Source organism: Callospermophilus lateralis, chromosome X (genome assembly GCF_048772815.1).
Source record: "Callospermophilus lateralis isolate mCalLat2 chromosome X, mCalLat2.hap1, whole genome shotgun sequence".
Taxonomy (NCBI): domain Eukaryota; kingdom Metazoa; phylum Chordata; class Mammalia; order Rodentia; family Sciuridae; genus Callospermophilus; species Callospermophilus lateralis.
This window is the reverse complement of record NC_135325.1, coordinates 121,995,994-122,017,432: the sequence shown is the minus strand read 5'-3', so window position 1 is coordinate 122,017,432 and position 21,439 is coordinate 121,995,994. Positions and strand designations below refer to the sequence as shown.

At 46.4% G+C, this 21,439-nt stretch overlaps 1 protein-coding gene and 1 pseudogene across 1 annotated transcript; both read left to right on the top strand.

Moving 5' to 3' along the window:
- Positions 1-1,014: 1,014 nt before the first annotated feature.
- On the top strand, positions 1,015-4,777 carry LOC143638885 (transmembrane protein 185A-like). Its single transcript, XM_077106853.1, has 3 exons — positions 1,015-1,298; positions 1,866-1,989; positions 3,084-4,777. The coding sequence occupies exons 1-3, from the start codon at positions 1,053-1,055 to the stop codon at positions 3,326-3,328; spliced, it is 615 nt and encodes a 204-aa protein (XP_076962968.1). The 5' UTR covers positions 1,015-1,052; the 3' UTR covers positions 3,329-4,777.
- A 2,772-nt stretch (positions 4,778-7,549) lies between these two features.
- LOC143638713 (transmembrane protein 127-like) lies at positions 7,550-21,004 on the top strand (annotated as a pseudogene).
- Positions 21,005-21,439: the final 435 nt, after the last annotated feature.

Sequence of the window (21,439 nt, the reverse complement as noted above, 5' to 3'; positions counted from 1 at the left end):
CCCACACTGAGGTCAGGCCTGCTCTCAATCTAGTTCAGCACTATAACTCCAGAGCCTTTGCAGGCACACAGCAACCTGTTTAAATCTGGTAAACAAGATGAATAAAAGCAGGAACTAATTTCTAGGGGTCTGGTTACTAATGCCAGCTTTCCTCTGCAGTCAGAGTTTAGGAGACAGGAGGGCAACAGGTGCTGAAACCAGAGCAAAGTGGACCTGCCTGGAAGCAATATAAACTCAGAATAATGGTAGCTATGCTGATATATAACTGACAGAACTCTTTAAGTCTATGCCCCAAACCAATCAGCTCTCTTGTATGATCCCTAAGGAAAGAAAGGAACAAGGGAAAAGTAGCCTGAGGAGTCAGGGTAGGAGGGTGGGGAGATGTCAAGGGAGGCTGGCCAGGCTATGCCCCCAGGGCTTCTCCTTGGGCTCAAGTGTGGGTGAGGCAATGTCATTCTGCTGGGACAGTACATACAGACACAGAGCATGCCTGGCATGGTGGCAAGATTGGAGTAGCGCGATGCAGCCAGCGTGAATCTGCCAAGGTCACTAACTTGGATGGGGTATAGGATCTCTAGAAGCCTAGGCGGCTAAAGGTGCTGGAGGACGTGGTCCCAAAAGTGTCCTCAAATTCTTCTAGCAGGTTGTAGATATTTGGTGTGGTGAGAGTGTGTGAGGTGTGCGCACAGGGGCCCAGGCAGCCCTGGTCCCTGCAGTACCTGTGATGCCAGCAGAGGCAGGCGGGGCCAGACTGCATGTGTGAGAGAGGGGAAGTGGGAGTGAGTGGGAAGCGGGGACTGGGACACTGAGCACAGGAGTCCTGAGTGAGGGAGTGGGGACTATGAGTGAAGACTCTAGGAACCCAGAGGCCAAGGCCCAGAAGCAACACCTTCCCCCAAAGAAGAGGTGCCTGGGACATAGCGTTTCCTGCAGCAGGTCCCATGGTGAACATGCTACAGGTTTCTTTCCCATGCTGCCCTCACAGCAGTGCTGGGCAATGGGACTGTCCTCAGTCAGGCTTGCAGTGTCTTAACTGAGAGACCAGCAGGGTGATGACAGTGGCACCCACTGGAGGTTGGGCCGAAGCTCTAAAGACATCTCCTGTCTGCTTCTCCCCGCAGGTGGTGTGTGTCCCCCTGTGGATCCTCATGTCCTTTCTGTGCCTCGTGGTCCTCTATTACATCGTGTGGTCAGTCTTGTTCCTGCGCTCCATGGATGTGATTGCAGAACAGCGCAGGACGCACATCACCATGGCACTGAGCTGGATGACCATCGTCGTGCCTCTCCTTACTTTCGAGGTAAGCACCTGGGAAATCTGTCCAGCCCCCAAGCCCACCCTCCCCCATGACGACATCCTGCCTACCTGGAAAGGCAGCCTGCCAGCCCTTGACATGGCGGTGTGCCCCGTGGAGGTCTGCAGAGAAGGGCAGGGACATGGCCAAGTCCTCTCTTTCTCCTAGGCACGGGGCGGAGAGCAGTGCTCCTCTCCAGCCACCATGCATCTGGAGGCGTGCACCCTCTGCTTTTAGGAAGGGAGAGTTTGAAGTCATCACTATGTATTGGAGTCCTGTAGAGAATTCTACAGTGGACACAGCTGGCTTCTTACAACCAACACTAGGAATGTTTCCCATGAAACCCCTGGTGGTGACAGTTTTCCAAGTGGATGGACTTTTGCTTGGTCCTGAACAAGCAGGCCAGCGGGCACCTGGTTGCTCCCCACAGGAAGCATGCTTTTCTGCCCTTGCCATGTGACTCTCCCTCTTCCGAGACCTAATAAAGGAGGAGGTGTGTAGTGGGGCAGCTTCAGACTTTGTTCCTTTCCAAGTGACACATTGACAGGACCCTGACTGTGTCTCTTTCTCTAGATCTTGCTGGTTCATAAACTGGACGGCCACAATGCTTTCTCTTGCATTCCAATATTTGTGCCCCTGTGGCTGTCGTTGATCACACTGATGGCAACCACATTCGGACAGAAGGGCGGAAACCACTGTACGTACTCTGTGCCTGAGAAGCACTGGGGAGGGGTGTGTGTGTGTGTGTATGTGTGTGTGTGTGTGTGTGTGTGTGTGTGTGTGTGAGAGAGAGAGAGAGAGAAGGGGGAGGGGCTCTGCTCTATGGAAGGATGAGTCAGAGGGCTCTGATTTAGGAATAGCCATGGGGACTCTAGGACTGAAGAAGGTCAGGCACCTCCCAAGGCAAGGGCAGCTGTCACCCTTGCTTTGTACTGGCCTGCACCACAGCTCTCCTCCGGGCCGTGCATGCCTTGATTACGGCAGGACCATATAAGGCAGGCTGGCTCTCCGAGCTCCTGCGCCCTCCTCTGCAACCCAGGTCTCATGAGGCTAGATGAAAAGTCCTCGTCTGCCCAGAGAACCTGGGGAATCCTCCCAGGTCTCTTTTTGTGCCTCCCCTCCCCAGTGTCAGTCTGGACATCACAGATTCTGGTCAGTTGTACGTGGCCAGAACACTCTGCACCTCTTCCTGCAGGCTGACACATGGATTCAAAATCATCTTTGCAGAGGGTCCTTCCTCATAAGGCAGTGAGCACCAGTGCATGGACCCCAGAGCACTGCCCTTGCAGAAGCCCGGGGCACTGCCAAGAGCAGCCCAAGCCATGCTTGCTGCTCTTGTCCTGGGAGAGCCAGCACTGAGCCAAGTCTCCTGAGATGCAGAGGGAAAGCTGACCTCAGGGAAGTGACTTTGAGGAGGGCCCATGAGCGGTAGTTCATGTGCTCTAGTGCCCAACCGAATCCCTGGAGGGCCAGCTCAAGTGGTGTTCCTGGCCCAACCCTAGCCCAGCCCACCCCAATGCTTCTGAATCAGGAAGGCTAACCCCTGAGCTGCAGAATCACATCCTAAGAGCGCCCCAGGAATGTCCTTGCCGAGAATTTGGATCCTCACTTTGAGAACCTTGGAGCTGGAGGGATTAATTCTTCCTCCACTGGCCCTGCAGAGCCTGGTCAGCCATCATCTCCGAGGATGCTGGGGAAGCATAGTGAGAGTAAAGCTTCCTGTTGAGTAAAGAGAACAACAAGGAAATCCACGGAGACTAGCATTTGAAAAGGAAAATTCTTCTTTTTCAGGGTGGTTTGGTATTCGCAAAGATTTCTGCCAATTTCTGCTTGAAGTCTTCCCATTTTTGAGAGAGTATGGAAACATTTCCTATGATCTCCACCATGAAGACAACGAAGAAACTGATGAAATCCCAGCTCCAGAGCCTCCTAAAATCGCCCCTATGTTTCGCAAGAAGGCCAGGGTGGTTATTACACAGAGCCCTGGAAAATACGTCCTGCCCCCTCCCAAGTTAAATATCGAAATGCCAGACTAAAGGACACTGGCAGGGCCAGAGCATGAGTGGACTGGGACGCACGCTCTCTCCCTCCCTCTGCCTCTCCTTCACCCTCCTTCCCCGAGACCCCGAGTGGAGCTGGGCCTCTAGGGATGTCCATCTCATGCCTCGTTTGCATTCAGTGCCAATCAGCTGCTCACCACATCGGGATACAGAGGTGGCGGGGGGTTGGGGGTGTCTGTGGATATGATGCCAGGGGCCGTGAAGGAGAGAGAAGAACCCAATTCCATGAGAGCGGGTGTCTAAGGCACCTTCTCTTGCCCATGGTACCACCTGGGAATGGCTGCTCCTGAGACCTGCAGGGGGAGATTCTGTCTACAGGACAGCTTCACAGGGCTGAAATTCCTGTGGCAAGTGTTGGTGGAAGTGGTTTCCTACAGGGCCGCCTCCCTGGACAGCTCTGAGCTGTCCCGCTGCAGGTCGGCAGTGGGGACTGTAACTGGGTCTGAGTGTACCTGGTGTTTCCGCACAGCCCCGCCGCCATGCTTAGCCCTGTCCCTGCAGTGGAGGGCTTTCCCTTTGGGCGTGCTGACGGTGGTTTCCACGGCCTCCTCCGTGAGCCCTTCCCAGTGGAGTGACTCCATGCCTGTATAGTATTTATACGAATATTTTAGCATTGTAATATACAGTGTCAAATCCTAGTTCTGTACAGCATACTCTGTTAAAAGTATTTTTTTACAAGCTTGTGCCCGTGACGGACGTGTTCTGCTGCAGAAGTTGAAGTCGGTGCCAGCCCTGCCCCACCTCAGAGTTGTGCCGGGCCTTCACAGGACATCACCACTTACACCTGGAATTCTGTCACGTGCATAGCCCTGCTCCTGCCAGCAGAGCCACAGCAAGCAGGAAATGACCTGTATGTTTCCTCACGTGGGGGAAATCAGGCTGGGAATAACCTAGAAAGCAGTGCTCGGGCCAGGACACGAGGGAAGGTTGCCAGGAGCAGACACATTCACAGATTCCCATGGGGGTTGGGGTCTGTAGCATTCTGCCTGCCGGCAAGGAGAGCCACTTTACACCTGGCCAGTGCTGTCACCTGTGAGCACAGTTTCTCTCTCCTCTGCTGTGACAGCCCAGAACGCGTCCAGTCCTGCCAGTGGAGTAACGTCCAGTCCTGCCAGTGGAGTAGCCTTCTGCCGAGAATCAAATAGGTCCTCCGTGCAGGTGGGTGGAGAGGACCATTGACGAGCCCGCTCAAGAGGCAAGTGCAGGTTTTCATGTGGGCAACTGCTAAATGGCCTCAAGCAGGCCTAATGGAAGTCCATCACGTCCCTGACTCTGCCGCTGGCGCTGGCCTGTTGCCAGTCTGCTATGTTTCAGAGGAAAGGGGGGAATGGTGTACCTTTCCTGCTTGGTGTGTAAAAAATGTAGTTATGTCCACTATTTTTGCTCCCTGTAGTTGTTCAATAAACCAGTTCCTTGTTTTACAAATTCACCGAGTACATCTTGTTTTGTAGACAGCTGGGGAACGGGAATTGTGCTTAGCCAGTGGCAAAGGCAGCCGAGACTGGCAGGGGTGTGGGAATGTCCTTTATAAGGAGTCTCTCCATGAGGGACAGTGCCAGGGTTGTGCAGAGGGAAAGAGGGAGGGGTCAAGATTCTGTGGTTGTCTGGGTGATGCCACACTGCCATTGTTAGATCTCAGGAGGTTTTGCTCATTGTCCCTGGGCTGGCTGGCAGTGTACACGTGGAATTGCCTTTGTAGTGGCCCTGGGGTACTCACTTTGATCGTGTGGGTAGCAGAGAGTTGCTTACCTCCCAGATGCTCTGTGTTTCTCTCTCGCCCGAGCTGCCCCTCCAGTTCAGTGACAACTTAACTCGGGTGGCCTTTCAGAAAAGGAAAGCCACAGTTGCTGCTGGTTGAAGGATTTCCCACAGGCAGCACAGGGCACACATGAATCCTTTCTTCTTGAGCACATTGGATTTCAAACTCGCTGTGCAGAGGGATGCCTTATTAATTAACGTCGGAGGCTGTGACTCAACTGCCAGGTGCCATGCTGCTCCTGTGTGCCCCTTGAATCCCCGACCCTGGGAGGCAGATGCGAAAACTCTTCTCCCTGTGAGGAAATGGAGGCCAGGAGAGGTCAGTTAATGTGTCCAAGCACACAGCTAGGAAATCCTGGGTAAAGATGGTGACATGGGCTGTCTGCTTACACATCCCAGACCCTTACCCACTGTGCCCTGGGCCTCAGGCCCTGGCGTCCAGAGGTCCCAAGTGTGGAGAACTTATTGGTTCCTGGAAATGCCTGGAAGACCATGGAGTGCCATGCCCACTGTGGAGTGGGGACAGTCTGTGGGAGGTGGCCTTGCATGTGTGGCCAATGTGATTTGGAGGTAGCTTCAGATGGGACGTTTCCCTCTGGACCGTCCGGTGCTACACTGCACAAGAATAACTGCAGAGATCTAATGCTGGGCATAAACCAACATTTGTCCATATGGATGTGTTTCTTGGTCAGGGTTAATAAGGCCTGTATGTCAAGCAAAATGGCAGATGACCTGGCCCACCATGACGGCAAAGACCCACATGGTCTGTGTGGTGGGGCACAGGTACAGACTGAGGAGAGGCAGGGAGCAGGACACCTACACCTCTGTGGGCTGTGACATTATTAACAGGTCATCCGTGTGCTCAAGTGGCGACCTGCCTGCCATCTGTCTCCTCCCGACCAACATGTTACGTGACTATGTTAATAGGGTCTCTGTGGAGGATGTCACTGGCCCCTGTGGCTGGGAGTGTCAAAGGATGGCGGGGCCGCAGCTGGAAACATGGGAGCCATCCTAGAATTGGCTGTGCATCAGGAACATCGATTCTCTCGAGGAACGTGTGGCCAGTAGTTTGGGAAGGAGCACCCACCTTGTTAGTCCTTCCTGGACCCTGTTGGCCAAAGGAGCTGGAGGAAATGGGGGCTGTCCATGGCTCATCCTTAAGGTTTGGCAGGTAACCTTGAACACTAATGGGCACTGCTGAGATCTTTCCTGTGGAGATGCCTTTGTGTGGACCAGAGTGTCCATGGCTGGTGGTCTGCTTGGGCTGTTTATGAGAACACTGGCCAGGCAGGTTGTGATGTCACCACCAAGGAACCCAAGACCCCTTTTGGTGTCCTGGGGTGGCGTTAAGATCAAATTGAACCAAGGACAAGCCATCAGTGAGTATGGCTAGGTGTGAGGTTCAGGATCCGAGAGGCCAGGGTTCTGGCCCAGGCCCAGAAGTGTGCCTTTCCCTCAAGTGCCTATAGTGGCTGCGGCGCCTGCTACCACTGTGGCCATGTTCCCTCCTCTCTGCATTTCACCACGCTGCTGTCCCAGCTGCTACTGTGTCTCAGAATACATGCCAGGCACCAGCAGTGGTCTGATGTATCCCCCTTGGTGGACCACCAGAGGTGAAAGCAAGCATTGAGTCAGAACACATGCTGGACTGCCGCAGTCTCTGGCTGGGCACAAATCACGAGTCTCCACACAGCTTGTAGATTCAAACAGCAATTCTTTATTCCCGAACTCACACCGGCCGTCTACAAACACGTTCTGGGGGAATCCACGTTCTCTGCCCAAATCCACACTCTGCCCTAATCCACTACTCTGCCCAAATCCAATCCGCATGGGCTTCTGTCTCCCAAAATATACTGTCTGACCCTAAGAACTCAAGAGGAACTCAGCAGCAGGATACGCCCTATTCTAAAGGGGAACACCCTAATCTCCTATTATGCTAAACTGCCCTATTCTAAAGGGGGAACACCCTAATCTCCTATTATGCTAAACCGCCCTATTCTAAAGGGGGAACACCCTAAACACGGATCCTGCCCTGGTCCTTGAGCAAGGTCACCTTTCAGAAGTCCTTCCACTAGACAGCATGGGAGTAAGCTGGCAAGGAATTTGTCATACCTACTTGGCTGATGGCTCCCAGCACTGGACAACAAAAAGCACCAGAAACCCGCGAGAAATCTGTGTGCACAAAAGTGCCCAAGGTATCTGTCATGTCTTTCTTTTCAGTTTAGCAACACCCTGGGCTATCTTTGGCTCTCATGGTAAAGACTTTAGCACCATGAGGCCCTGGAGTAATGCAGGGACCGAGACAAAACTCCAATGGATTAGGGTTCAATTCAGTTCCCCAGACAGCCTCTGTCCACTCCTGAAGAATACGCTGTGTCCAGAGAGGAGAAAACCAGAGAGGGCAGAGTAGAATCAACAGGAAGCGCATTTGGGGATAGCATGGCACTGGAAGAGCCAAGGTTGCAGCGGAAATTCATGGGCCGCAGCAAACTGCGTGCAGATTCCAAGAGTGAGGTCAGGCAATGGACGTTCTGCAAGGCGACAAAGGCGAGGATGATGCATGGAAACTAGACATGACAATGTCTTTCCACAGTGACCAGTAGCAAAGGAATTGTTGTCTTGTGGTTTGGGCAGGTGTCCTTGCACGAGTGCATTTTGTAGGAGGTTGTGGTCACCATTGAGCCAGCACCAGGTTCTGGGAGTCTTTGGTGATGGTTAGTCTCTGGCCATGGTGAGTAAGAACCCTTCCTGCATTCACTCCCACCTTGGTTTGGGTGGACACGGGTGACTGACTCCATTTTGCTTATGACAACTTTCCCACTTTAAATACTTGGCAAGTATGAAAACGTGGCATTGCGGCCCAACATTCACACTGACACTGGGTTCCTGGTCATGCTGACACGGTTCCCTTGGCGTGGTGTGCTTTGTTTAATGGGATCTTCTTCAAATAGGTGGGAGGAGGTCAAGCCTCCCTTTGAGTCGGTCTGAACTGCACCCTTATCATTACAGTGAAGGTGCGAGACTCCCAGGGAGTCTTGCAGGTTTTGATTAGAGGGAGCCCACTCAGGTCTGCCCTACAGGATTTGTGTTTGGTTTTATGCCAGCTGCTGGATCTGGTGACATTTCTTTCTTTTCGGTCATCACACGGATGTGTTCCAATGTCACATTTCCACTTGGGAGGAATCTTCTGTTCACCTGGGGGCTTTCAAACTGAAAACGCATGCTGTGCTCAGGGAGTCTATTCCAGATAGATGTGATTTCCCTTAATGATCACAGGCAAAAAGCACACACGTTCTTACCCTAGAGAACCTTGGGTTAGCACATCAAAATGCTGTGAACTCAAGTGTGGGGAGAGCCTGAACACCAACACCCCAGAAGCCAGTGGTTTCCCTGTCCTTTGCTTTGAACTCCACAGCATGCAAGAGAGGCCAGTGAGAGGTGGGAAGAGCAGCTAAGAGAAAGGCAAAATGGGGGTGGATGAGACCAGGCATTGTAACCCCCAGCCTGGCCATCTCCAGCCACTCCCTTATCATCTGGCGCTCATGGGCACATTGCTGCCAGTCACGTGTCTAGGAGGCACTCCTCTGTGAACTCCTTAACTTTCACCAGGTCCACTTTCCCCATCTCCATCCACACTATACATGCCCACTGATCTTGATCTCGTGGGGAGGTGGGCACTTAAACGCCTCTTCCTAAATCTCGTGGGCCCCTTGCTTATGGACAATCTATATAGAAACATGGCAGATTCCAGGACTGCTGCTGGAATCCGTCTAAGGCCCCAGACAGACCCCATGAGAAGAGAGAGCCAGCCTCAAATATCAACCATGCCGTCCATGGGAGGGAGGCCCTGCGCTCCCAAGAATGCAATCTGCTTCCCCTCCTGACTGCTCCTTTCCCCACCCTGCCCCTAGACACTGTTCATGACGACTCCACTTTCCAGGTAGACTCGAAAGGCAAAGGTGAGGATGAAATGGGGGAAACGCCACAGTGCAGATAACCGTGAGGACAGAATCAGAGCCCCTCAGGGGAACTTTTTCAGAGCGGTACTTAGGCTCTTGAGCTCAAGTTGTGCAACCTGGGAAAGCAACAGTTCTCCTGATGCAGGTCGGACGTGGGTAGCAGAGTCATTTGAGTTTCTTAGTTTCTGAGTTCTGAACTGCATTTCTTCACGTTAGGTCCATAGTCTCTTCTCTTATTTCTACAGTAAAATTCAAAAACCAACCTTATGTTTAGAAAAAAAAAGGGGGATGGTCTTGACCCAGCCTGCTTCACCTGTACTGTGACTGAGTTTCTGCTCTGTGACGGTGAGTATGTTCCCTGTACAGGCAGGAAAACCATGTGGGCTGTTGAGGACCTTCCTGAAGAAAGGCCCTGCAAAGAACCAAATCCCTCTCGACTGACTGGCAGGCCGGGCTGACTATAGGCCAAGCCTGAAACTTTTCCAAACACTCCACTCTGCCCCCAACAAAGTCAGGTTCTCTGGGCTGAGGACAAGGTGCAGAGACTGGCCCCAGGTTCACAGAATTTAGGCCGGGAATTTAGGCCAGGGAAGGGCAGGCCACACAGTGCCAGGCAGACCTCATGCAGACCAGGTCCCGGACTGAGCTGCCGAGAGGGGCCCTGTATAAAGCTTGGGGAATGCACCCCTTCAGCCACCCAGGTCTGAGCTGCTGTCCTGGAGCACCACAGCATCTCAAGCACCACTGGCTTCCCTGACGCCCCTGAGTTCCTCAAGGGGAGCTCAGGACCAGGCCATCCCAGAGAGAGGCTGTCAGAAGCATCCCTGGGACCTGAATGAGACTCATTGCTAGCTGCACAGGAACCCCTGGGTGCAGGCCCCCTGCATGCACATTCCCACCTCCAACACCTTCCCCAGGTGAACAGGTGGAATGAACTGGGACTGCAAAGTTACATAGTCACTCACCCTCACTTGTCCGTGAGTCCACCTGAAGGATTGTGCTGAAAAAGGGACAGCCAGGAAAGGAAAATGGGCTCCTCAGACCACTTCAGGTGGGGAGCGCTTGTGGGGCCATGGCCTTTCCATTTCCTAACTGCAGTTTTGCTCAGAGACCGGAGCAATCCCGGCAAGGCCCGCTGTTGTCAGTAGCTGAAGCTCATGCCCGCTGCATGTCAGGCCCCCGGCTTTCATCCACCCTACCCACCAGTTTCCTAAATACCAGTGACTCCTCCTTCCTGCTCACGGGTGCGAGGTGCATAGGTGAGGCTTCAGTAAATCAGGGTGTCAGGATGGCACCATCTAACCTTAGGACAGAGGTCACAGGCACTCAGACACTATGCAGACCACTGGGGCTAATGTGGGTTCTGAAACCATCTACATGTGCTCATAGTGACAGCAACCCCTCCTTCCACCCGCAGGAGGGAGGGCTCTGTGCAGTCCTTCCCTCTGCTGGCTTACATTCCCAGACCACTAGAGGAAGGGGAAGTTGGAGGGAAAGGGAGGGAAAGCAGAAGTACTGGGGAACGAAGTTGAGAAAATTATGTTAGTGGCATGTAGGAATATGTCAGAAAGAACCCCGCTCTTAAGTATAATTATAATGCACTAATAAAAACATAACCAAACAGGAGTGAATTAAATAGTGAAATACGCCATAGTCATTGAGGGCTACAGAATAATGGGAAATTCCCAATTTTACTTAAGTTCTTTATAATTTTGTGCCTTATCTGTAGTTGCCAAAATGGCAGTCAATTATGGGCTGTAGAGAATCAGATGTGACTGTGTTACTATTACTGTCCTTGATGGAGTCTGCCTGCAAACGGGATATTCTGTCAAGGTGTAGATAGGTAACAGCGGACATGCCTGCTCTCAAACGAGAGGCTCCTTCAAGGTTTAGCGGACATGCTTGAAAACGAGGTGTCTGCTGTCCTTGGGAGGACTTGCCTGCAAACGGGATGTTCTGCCAAGTGGGCTAGGAGGGCGCTGAGAAAATTTTTATTATCTGTTCTTAACAAAGAGCAGAGCTCAACATACTCCGGGCCGAAAGTAGATTAGCCCTGAGAAGCGGGTCACTTCTGATTAGAAAGTAAAACTTCTGTGTGCTATGTTTAATTAGCCGAAAGACCTGATTTATTGATGTTGGAAGGCTGCCTTCTTTGTTCACAATACTATAAAAAGATTGCTTGTACACAATAAAGGACTTTTTTTCTGCTGCTGCTTCGCTTGCTATGCTTCTTCTTCTTCTTTCTTTTCCCATGCTGACCTGCAAGTGAATTACTGCTACATTTGGCGTAGTCGGCAGGATCCAGCACCGAAAGGGTAAGCACCCCGGGTTAAGAAAACGAAAGGGGGACTTTCGGGATAAAAAAAATATCGAAAGGTATCGCCCCAGGTTGAAAGAAACTTTAGGGGGACTTTCAGAACTAACATGGGAAACTCCCAGTCCTTAAAGGAACAATATGTGGAGTTACTACAGGGATTATTATATTCCATAGGTGTGAAAACATCTCATAAGAGACTCAAGGAGTTATTTAAAATTATAAAATGTCTTTGTCACTGGTTCCAGTATCAAACTAAGGTCCAGTTAAATTTAGGGGAATGAAAATTGGTTCAGAAAGAGCTCCGTAAACAACATCAGGCTGGAAATGTTATTTCTTTAAAGATTTGGACATTGTGTAACGCTATTACTCAGGCATTACAATTATTAGAGAGCAATAATAAAAAGGGTTCTCTATGTGAAAGTCAAGTTTATACATCAAAATCTGATAATAAGGTTAATAAAACGGAACCCAAGAAAGATATTTGTGACACTATAGATGACTCTCCTAAATCAGATCTGGGTGATAAGGAAGATTTAAAAGGTTCAGATAGTGACTCCAATATGAAAGAAATTATGGAGGTCTTTGTGGATAAAATGAAATTAAAAACAAAGGTCTTTTCTTAAACCTACTACTCCTTCTAATGCTTCTCTCTTTCCAATGACAGAGTATAGAGTTGATGAGGGTAGAGAACAACAATGTTTTTCATTTCCTCTTACTATGATACATGATGATGATGATCTTGCAGCTCCTCCTGGTTGTTTTGTTGATCCACCACAACAAAACCTTCAAAATCCCCCAATGATTGATGTTCACTATACTGCAGTGGAATACAAGTTTATATAGGATTTAAAAGCTACAGCCTTTCAATATGGCCCTCAGTCTCCTTTTGTGTTAGTTATGTTAGAATATTTGGGAACTTCTAAATTACTTATTCCTTTGGATTGGGAGACATTAGCCAAAACAGTTTTGGAGGGATCTCAGAGGTTACAATTGAGAAGTTGATGGGAAGATGAGGCACAAAAACAAGCTGGAGAGAATGAAGCTCAAAATCCCCCAGGACCTATGGAGGATAAGTTTATGAGGGAGGGTAATTACCGTGCCTATAGAGAGCAGGTTCAATATACAGATCCAGATCTTCAACAAGTTTGACAGGTTTTCTTAAGAGCTTAGAGATGTGTGATACCCACTGGTCAGGCACAACCTTCCTTTACTAAAACTATACAAGGGGCTACTGAACCTTACACTGATTTTCTTGCAAGACTGTGTACTTTTGTAATGAGGGCAATGAGTCAAGATCAAATAACAAAGGTATTATTGGAAACATTAGCATTTGAAAATGCAAATCCTGAATGTAAGCATATTTTGGGGCCATTAAAAGGGCAAAACACTTCATTGAGTAAATATGTGAAAGCTTGTGCTAGAATGGGAGGAATTGAACATCAAAGTTTCTGCTTTTGCTGCAGCCATGGCTGGAGCCCTTAAACCCAATAAATCAGGAACTTGTTTCAATTGTGGAAAAGCAGGTCATTTTAAAAGGGATTGTAAAAAAAAAAAAAAAAATTAATTAATTAATTAAATAAATATATAAATAAATAAATTTTATGAGACTTTCTAATTACCGGCCGGTTATTTTTTTCTAGGACTCTTGCTTTTTCCTAGATTCTGTATTTTTTGAGCTCATAATTTTGATCCTACAGACCTCAGTTAATGTTTTTCTGATCAGTTCTATTTTTGATCAACTGTGGAATATTTAAACAGTACAATGGAAATTTCACCTAAAATAGCTACAAGGCCTTTATTGTGTTATGTGTGCACCTTTGTATTATATGTTGTATGTCTGTTTGTGCGTATGTCCGTATATCATGTACGTGATATAAAGATTGATATATATGCAAAGAGCGCTCATAAAATATTTTTAATTCACTGATTTTAATGGTTCAATTTAAACTGGGTAAACAGATAAAAAATAAAATGTCTTTAACATGTTAATGACTGATGTGCTTTGGTTCTAGGACTTTTCTTCAACAACAACAACAACAACGAAATGGCTAACACTATTCATTATATTTGTCTAATGTTTTGATAAAATTAGTAAATTAATTAGATATAAGATTACTTGTTTATGAGTACTTTTGTTAAATATCTGATTGATTTACAAGGTTAATATGCTAAATGTTAAATATACCATTAAATGCTTTTAACTCCTTAAATTACATTAAATAACATTATTAATAATTTTTTAAGTTGGTAAATAATATAAATAAATAAATAAATAAATAAATAAATAAATGGTTCTTTATCATCCCTAATATTTAGACACTATATTTTCATAATATAAACAAATGTGATTAATTGTGTACTACAAATAACAAAATATCTCTTATTAAAATAAAATAATTTACATAAATTCAAAAATTTACAAGGATCATTTCAAAGTGTAAATAAAGAAGGGGTTAACAAAAAAATTTAATAGGTTCTAGGTATGGATTTAATAAAAAAAATGTGTTTCTAAAAGTGAGTAAATAAAAGGATTTAAACAAGTGATAAGGAAGGACTATGTATGTTGGCTATATAGTTTTAAGTAAGTGATAAAAAGGTCTGTGTACGTTGGCTATATATATAAATTTTTGAACAAATAATCTTAAAAAATTAAAGAGTATACAAATATGGTTAAACAACAACTGTTATTTTGCAATATTCTAATATGTTATTTCTTTCAAAGCTAAACTTAATTAATATAAAAACATCAATAGTAATTATGGTACTATTACTCTTCTTTGTATATAAATGTGTTCATATTTTCCAGGTATATAAGTCATTAAGATAAAAGTTTAAAATAAAAAAAAAAATTATATCAAGCTGGTGTTCTCCAAAAGGTTGCATGGTAATTTTAGGCTTAAAAAAATAACATATTGGAGATTTATTTATATCATTTAATGTTCTATAACTGGGCCTATTATCAATAAGATATATAAAGTTTTATGTTACTTTTTACACTGAGATACAATTTAAATGTATTTTTTTAAGTTAATGAGAGCCTTATCTACATAAAGGTTAATATTATACAACACAAAAACATTTTTCTAAAAAAAGGCTAAAAGCTTTCAGCCTTTCTTTATTTCATGTTTTAGATGTGTTATCATATTGTGTTAGTTTTTACTCAAATAAACTTAAACAATTATTTATATAAAATTTATAATATAATATTAAAATAAATAAATAAATAAATAAACTTTAAAACTACAACACTTTACTTAAAATTTATAAAGAGCCCTACTTACCTAAAATAAGACTCTATGTCCTATCTGAGTACATGTATAAATAACAACAAAAACGGTAGGCCAAATTTCAGTATATTTTACTCATATTAGAACATATTCTAAACTGCCAGGACCAAAAAAATAAATAAATAAATAAAAATATTGATCAACTATTATTCCCCTTACAAAAGGCTCATCTAGAACATGCTTTACATCATACAAACACTAAAGGACTTTATAAAAAATACAAAATAACTGTTCATATGTGCTCCTTTTAATATTCCTTATTGTCCTCCTGGTGTTAATCCAAGGGGACTCCATCCTAATGCCCTTTGACAAATGGATGTTGTTATAATTCAGTCATTTGGAAGACTAAGATATGTACATCATACTATTGACACTCATACTCATTTTCAATGGGCCACAGCATTATCTTCAAAAAAAAAAAAAAAAAGCCAATGCAGTCATTTCTCATTTATTATCTTGTTTTGCTATCATGGAAATTCCTTAAAAACTTAAAACTGACAATACACCTGCATATACCTCACAAAAATTACATTCATTTTTACAAAAATATGACATTACACATACATTTGACATACCTTATAATGGTCATGGTCAAACTATTATAAAAGAACAAATCGTACGTTAAAAAAATATATATGCTAAAAATAAAAAGGGGGGATATGGCTATGGCTTATTCACCTCAAAATATAATTCATAAAACTTTACTAACTTTAAATTTTTTAAATGTCTAGTCAGCTTCCAAGGTTCCTGCAGCTCAGCAACATTTCTCAACATTTAAATCTCAGCCATTATTTCTAAAATCGGAAATACCTATATGGTACAGGGATGATAATAAAGAATGGATTTCTGGGTTGTTGCACCACTTGGGAAGGGGGTTTGCTCTTATTTCTACAGGTGAAACACCTTTCTAAGTACCTTCAAGACTTATCAAATTACAGAATGAGCGACCCATTTGTCAGACAATTTCAGGATCTGGCAGAGAACTGAATGCAGAGAACTCCTATGATGGCAACGAAAACAGCAGACCCCCCAACATGGGCACTGATGAAAAAGTTGACTCAAGAAGCTGAAAAAACCCTTCAAAAGGCAAATCAGCCTTTAAATCCTGTTAATCTTTTTTTTTAGCTCTGCTTGCCATTATTAATTGCCAGGTAAGTATAGTTTCTGCTCATTCTTTTGCTTATTGGGCCTATGTTCCTAACCCTCCTTTGGTGCGCAGTGTTTCCTGGGGAGAACCTGAAGTTTGTGTGTGTACTAATAATACTAATTTTTTCCCCGCTCCTGTATGTGGGGGAATTAAAGATATTCCATTCCATAAAAATCTGTATAATATTTCAAATATAACTGTAGCTGTTGAAGGAGTCCCATTGTACATAGGGGCTCATTCTTTCTGTTTGCCTCTTATAGCACATAATGACACTCATTCCTACAATACTTGGGGAGTTAATTATCGTAGTTATTCTACTGCTGTTTTTACTGTCATGATATCTTCCCGAGGATTTAATACCTCTGGTGTATATGTTAATCAATCATCCCTATCATCTGAAGAATGCTTTGTCAGAACTCATCTTCCTTTATGTTCAGCTAAATATTTTGAAACCTTTTTTAACTCATTTAGAGTGGGAAAAAGGCCGTGATCATCACCCTAAAACAGTAGTCAAATATCAAAATATCACTATAGTTGATTGGAGTCCTGATCATTCTGAATTTATAGAAAGTTGGTCAAATCGTACTTTAAGATAGCATCGACATAATGGGACAATAAATGCTTGGAGTAAGAGACAATTAAAATGCAACATTATGCTTTGGTCCCTCCAATGTTACAGCATATAAAGTTTTCCAATATTCAAGGGGATATATGGAAATTATGGGCAGTATCTGGGAAACTCACTGTATGGACTGGAAAATTCACGTTAGATGTGTCCCGTTCCTCTCCTTTTGAAGTACATCTACATAATAATCTGACTTATTTTGCTTCTACGTGTGTTAAATTCCCTTATTCTCTTATGATTGGAAACTGGGAATGAAATGTAACTTGGGGAACAATATCATATATAGACTGTTATCTTACTCAATGTGTAAATAAAACTAATTGGGAATTAATAGAAATTAATAATTATTCTTTAGTTATTGTTAAAGCTCAAACAGAATTGTGGGTGCCTGTTAATTTGACTTGTCCTTGGTCTGATTCATTGTCTGTTACTCATTTGTACAATGCTGTTCAAGTTTTGTTACATCGCTCTCGACGATTAATAGAAATAGTTATAGCTTCAATCTTTGCAGTTGCTTCTGTAACTGCCACTGCTGCAGTAGCTGGCATTGCTTTACATCAAGGCATTCAAACTGCGAATTTCGTGAAAACATGGCATCAAGATGCTCATTTATTGTGGCAACAACAAAAGGACTTAGACTCTCAATTGGCTACAGATGTGATCAATTTACAACATACTGTTTCCTGGCTTGGCGATCAAGTGACTATCTTGGCTACCGGAAGTGTACTGAAGTGTAACTGGAATTCTTCTCGTATTTGTGTGACTCCTGTGCCATATAATACAAGTGATTCCTGGAAAACTGTTAAAAGACGGTTAAATGGACATCAAAATTTAACTTTAGAAATTATAAATTTAGAAAAAACTATTATGGACACCTTTAGTAAGACATTACCTGAACTAACAGGATCTGACATTTTACAAAAATTGTCTTCAAGTATTGCTAATTTAAATCCTTTAAGTCATTTTTCTACCTTGTTGTCAGCTTCTTTAGTTAACACTGTAATAATTCTTCTTTTGTGTTTTGTTTTGTACATAGTCTTCCAACGCTGAAAAAAGCGAAGGCAACTGAAACATGAAACCTCTCTTTTCGCTTCTGATATGGCTCTTTTACAAAAACAAAAGGAGGGAGATGTAGAGAATCAGATGTGACTGTGTTACTATTACTGTCCTTGATGGAGTCTGCCTGCAAACGGGATATTCTGTCAAGGTATAGATAGGTAACAGCGGACATGCTTGAAAACGAGGTGTCTGCTGTCCTTGGGAGGACTTGCCTGCAAACGGGATGTTCTGCCAAGTGGGCTAGGAGGGCGCTGAGAAAATTTTTATTATCTGTTCTTAACAAAGAGCAGAGCTCAACATACTCCGGGCCGAAAGTAGATTAGTCTTGAGAAGCGGGTCACTTCTGATTAGAAAGTAAAACTTCTGTATGCTATGTTTAATTAGCTGAAAGACCTGATTTATTGATGTTGGAAGGCTGCCTTCTTTGTTCACAATACTATAAAAAGATTGCTTGTACACAATAAAGGACTTTTTTTCTGCTGCTGCTTCGCTTGCTATGCTTCTTCTTCTTCTTTCTTTTCCCATGCTGACCTGCAAGTGAATTACTGCTACAATGGGCTACTGCCCTGTGCTTCCAAAATCAACCCTGAAAAACTGTGTGTGTGTGTTTGTGTGTGTGTGTGTGTGTGTGTGTGTGTGTAGAAAGATAGATAGATATTGATAAAACATTTAGGAAATAAACATGTGAAAGCCCTGGAGGAGACTGAAGAATGTGTGTGTTTGGAGATGGGCTTGCAGCAGGGAGGTTGCTGAGGGCCTGTGACCTGCATAGGTGGCATATGACAGGATGAGGGGGAGAACAGTTTCCAAGCTGCTGCTGCAAGTTCCCTGCACAATCTGAGGCAGTACATCACACCACAGGTGCCAGGAGCCCAGGGATAGCAGGAGAATGGAGAGAGTAAGGATCCAGAGTGTCTGCTAGTAACCACCGGAAACCTCTGTACTGGAGGAGGACCGGTGTTATGGTTTACATGTGACATGTCCCCCAAGAGCACATGTGTGGGGCAATGTGAGAAGGTTCAGAGGTGAAATGACTGGGTAATGAGAGCCTTAACTCACTCAGTGAATTAATCCCCTAATAGGGATTAACCCAGTGGATGTCATGGAAGAGGCAAGTCACCGGGGACATGCCTTTGGGGTTCATATTTTGTCATGGTGAGGAGAACCCGCTCTGATTCCTGATCATCATGTCTGAGCTGCTTTCCTCCACCAAACACTTTGGCTGAGATGTTCTGTCTCACCTCAAGCACCAAGGAATGGAGTCAGCCGCCCTCCGGGTGAGACCTCTGAAACCGTGAGCCCCAACATAAATGTCTCCTCCTCTAATTGTTCTTGTTAGGTCACTTGGTCACAGCTGCAAAAAAGTTGACTAAGATGACTGGCATTTCAAAACAGTTATTATTTTAACGGAATCGAAAGCATGCACTAGAAATAGAATAGTAAGGGTGAATCATTAATACAAAAAGTATCCCTGCTTTTTTTCAGGGGAAGGGTACTGGAGATTGAAGCCAAGGGTACTTAACCACGGAGTCATATCCCCAGCCCTTTTTATGATTTTAAATTTTGAGACAGGTTTGCACTAATTTGCTTAGGGCTTAAGTTGCTGAGGCTGACCTATAACACGGGATTTTCCGCCTCAACCTCCCAAGTTGCTGCGATTATAGACGTGAGTCACCACACCATGACATAAAGAATATTCTTTAATCAAAGGCACATGTGATCGGACTGGGTGGGTCTGGGCGTTGTGGGATTGGGGCCTGGGATAGCTCGGCCCCGGGCCGCTAAGAAGCCCATGACGTGACCCGAGCAGTGCCATTCCAGCCCTGAGGCCTGCTAAGCAGGACAGGCAGGCTCTGCGAGCCCCGCGGAGGTCAGTGGCCATCAGCAGCGACTGCAGAGAGATGGTGGGCTGCCGCAGCCCGGCTGGCTGGTCAAAATACCGGGGGGGGGGGGGGGGGGGGGGGGGGGGGGGGGGAGGTGACGAATGACTTGTGTACGTTGATACAGCAGGAGTGGAAGCCGTTCATTGTAGGACAGGAGTGGTATTTATACATTTTACACAGCTTATCTAATTAGCATAAAATAGATACAGCAGTCAACCAATAAGGAATCTCCACACTTAATGGCTCGCTTTTGTTACTTCACAAACCACTCCCTCTGGCATTTTGCAAGGCATTATGCAGACTTGTTTACAGACTCTAACATTTCTCTGGCAAAATACCAGGTGCCATCCTGACTTGTTTACAGACCTTAACAGTGGGCGGCCCGGGCTTGTATGCCCATGGAGGCGCAGGGCAGCCCAGCGGGCGCCAGCGGAGGAGTCCGAGAGGCAGCGCTCTGCCCAAGCAGCCGGAGCATAGCCTGGCCTCGGCCCTGCCTGGCGCCCTGTCTATCAAGGCGCTGTGCACTGCCCTCGCCGAGCCCGCCTGGTTGCACATCCACGGAGGCACCTGTTCCTGCCAGGAGCTGGGGGTCTTGGACGTACTGGGCTACGTGCACCCGGACCTGCATGAACCCCCAGACAGTGCTGCTCCTGCGGGTCATTGCTGCCTTCTGCTTCCTGGGCATTCCGTGCAGCCTCTCCGCCTTCCTTCTGGATGTCTTTGGGCGCAAGCATCCAGCCCCGAAGATCACGCGTCGCTATGCCATCGCCCATATCCTCACCGTCCTGCAGTGTGCCACCTTCATCGGTCATCAGATTTTCTTACTGGGCTTCTGAACTCATCCTGGCCCAGCAGCAGCAACATAAGAAGAACCATGGCTCCCGGGTCTACGTCACCTTTGCTGCTAGCTTCTACCTGGTGGCAGGAGCTGGTGGAGCCTCAATCTTGGCCACTGCAGCCAATCTTCTGCGCCACTACCCTACAGAGGAAGAAGAGCAGGCTCTGGAGCTGCTGTCTGAGATGGAGGAGAATGAGCCCTATCCTGCAGAGTATGAGGTCATCAACCAATTCCAGCCACCCCCTGCCTACACAACCCAGATGCCAGCTGGACTCTTCCTCCACAGCCCCTCCCCCAGCACTGCAGCTCCTCTCACACCCAGAGGGGCTGCTTCCCCAACAGGCCTCACCAGTAGGACCCTGACCATCCTCACCAAACCTTCCCCAGGAGAGATTCTGCCTTTAGGGTTGTCCACGTGTCCCTCCTCCCCAAAGCTGGGTCACTACCAACCAGGGATGGTCAGACAAGTGTTCTCCCATCGTGGGCCACATCTTTGGGACCAGGACTCCCTGGGGAGCTGCTAATAGTGGACATTTCCAGAGAGAGAAATTGTCAACAGGGCCCAAGAGAAAAAGGGGACTGTGCTGGCAGGCTCGAGTCACCAGGCTCTGAGCTTGTTCCACAGCTGTGGCTCCAGGTTGACCACCTCCTTCTTCCTTGGAGTGCCCTAGTCCCAGGCTGCCCACTCCCAGGATTCTCTGCACTTCTCAGGATTCTTTGGACTTCTCTTCGCGGGCTCTGACTTAAAGGGAGAAGGAACCACCGTCTTCGGGGCGTAGAGGGCCGCCCTCCCTGCCCACCCTGGCTTCTGTGGTGGGAGCCAGGCAAGGAGAGCAGGACCTGGCAGGAGCCCGGGCCTTCTGGTGCCTATATAGGACCAGTGTGAAGGGGACTCCATCTCCCAGCCCCTTCGCCTTTTAAAATGCGAGGAAAAAAACAAAACCAAGCAAGAACCACCAAATTCTCTTTTTAAAATAGGGACAAAGCTGTTGTCATTTTCCAGAAATGAACCCCATCCCTTTTGGCTCTGCAATAGTTGGGACCACAGCTCCTTCTGAGCCCTGGTGGCCCTCCCTGAGTATCTCCCAGAAGAATGCAGCCCCTCTCTCCTGGCTCCCTCCTCCCAGTAATGGCGGCTCCCTGGGGCCTTCCTGTGGAACCATAGCTGCAAGCCTCAGAGGGCTGAGGACTGTGGCCTGGCTGGCTGGCCAGCG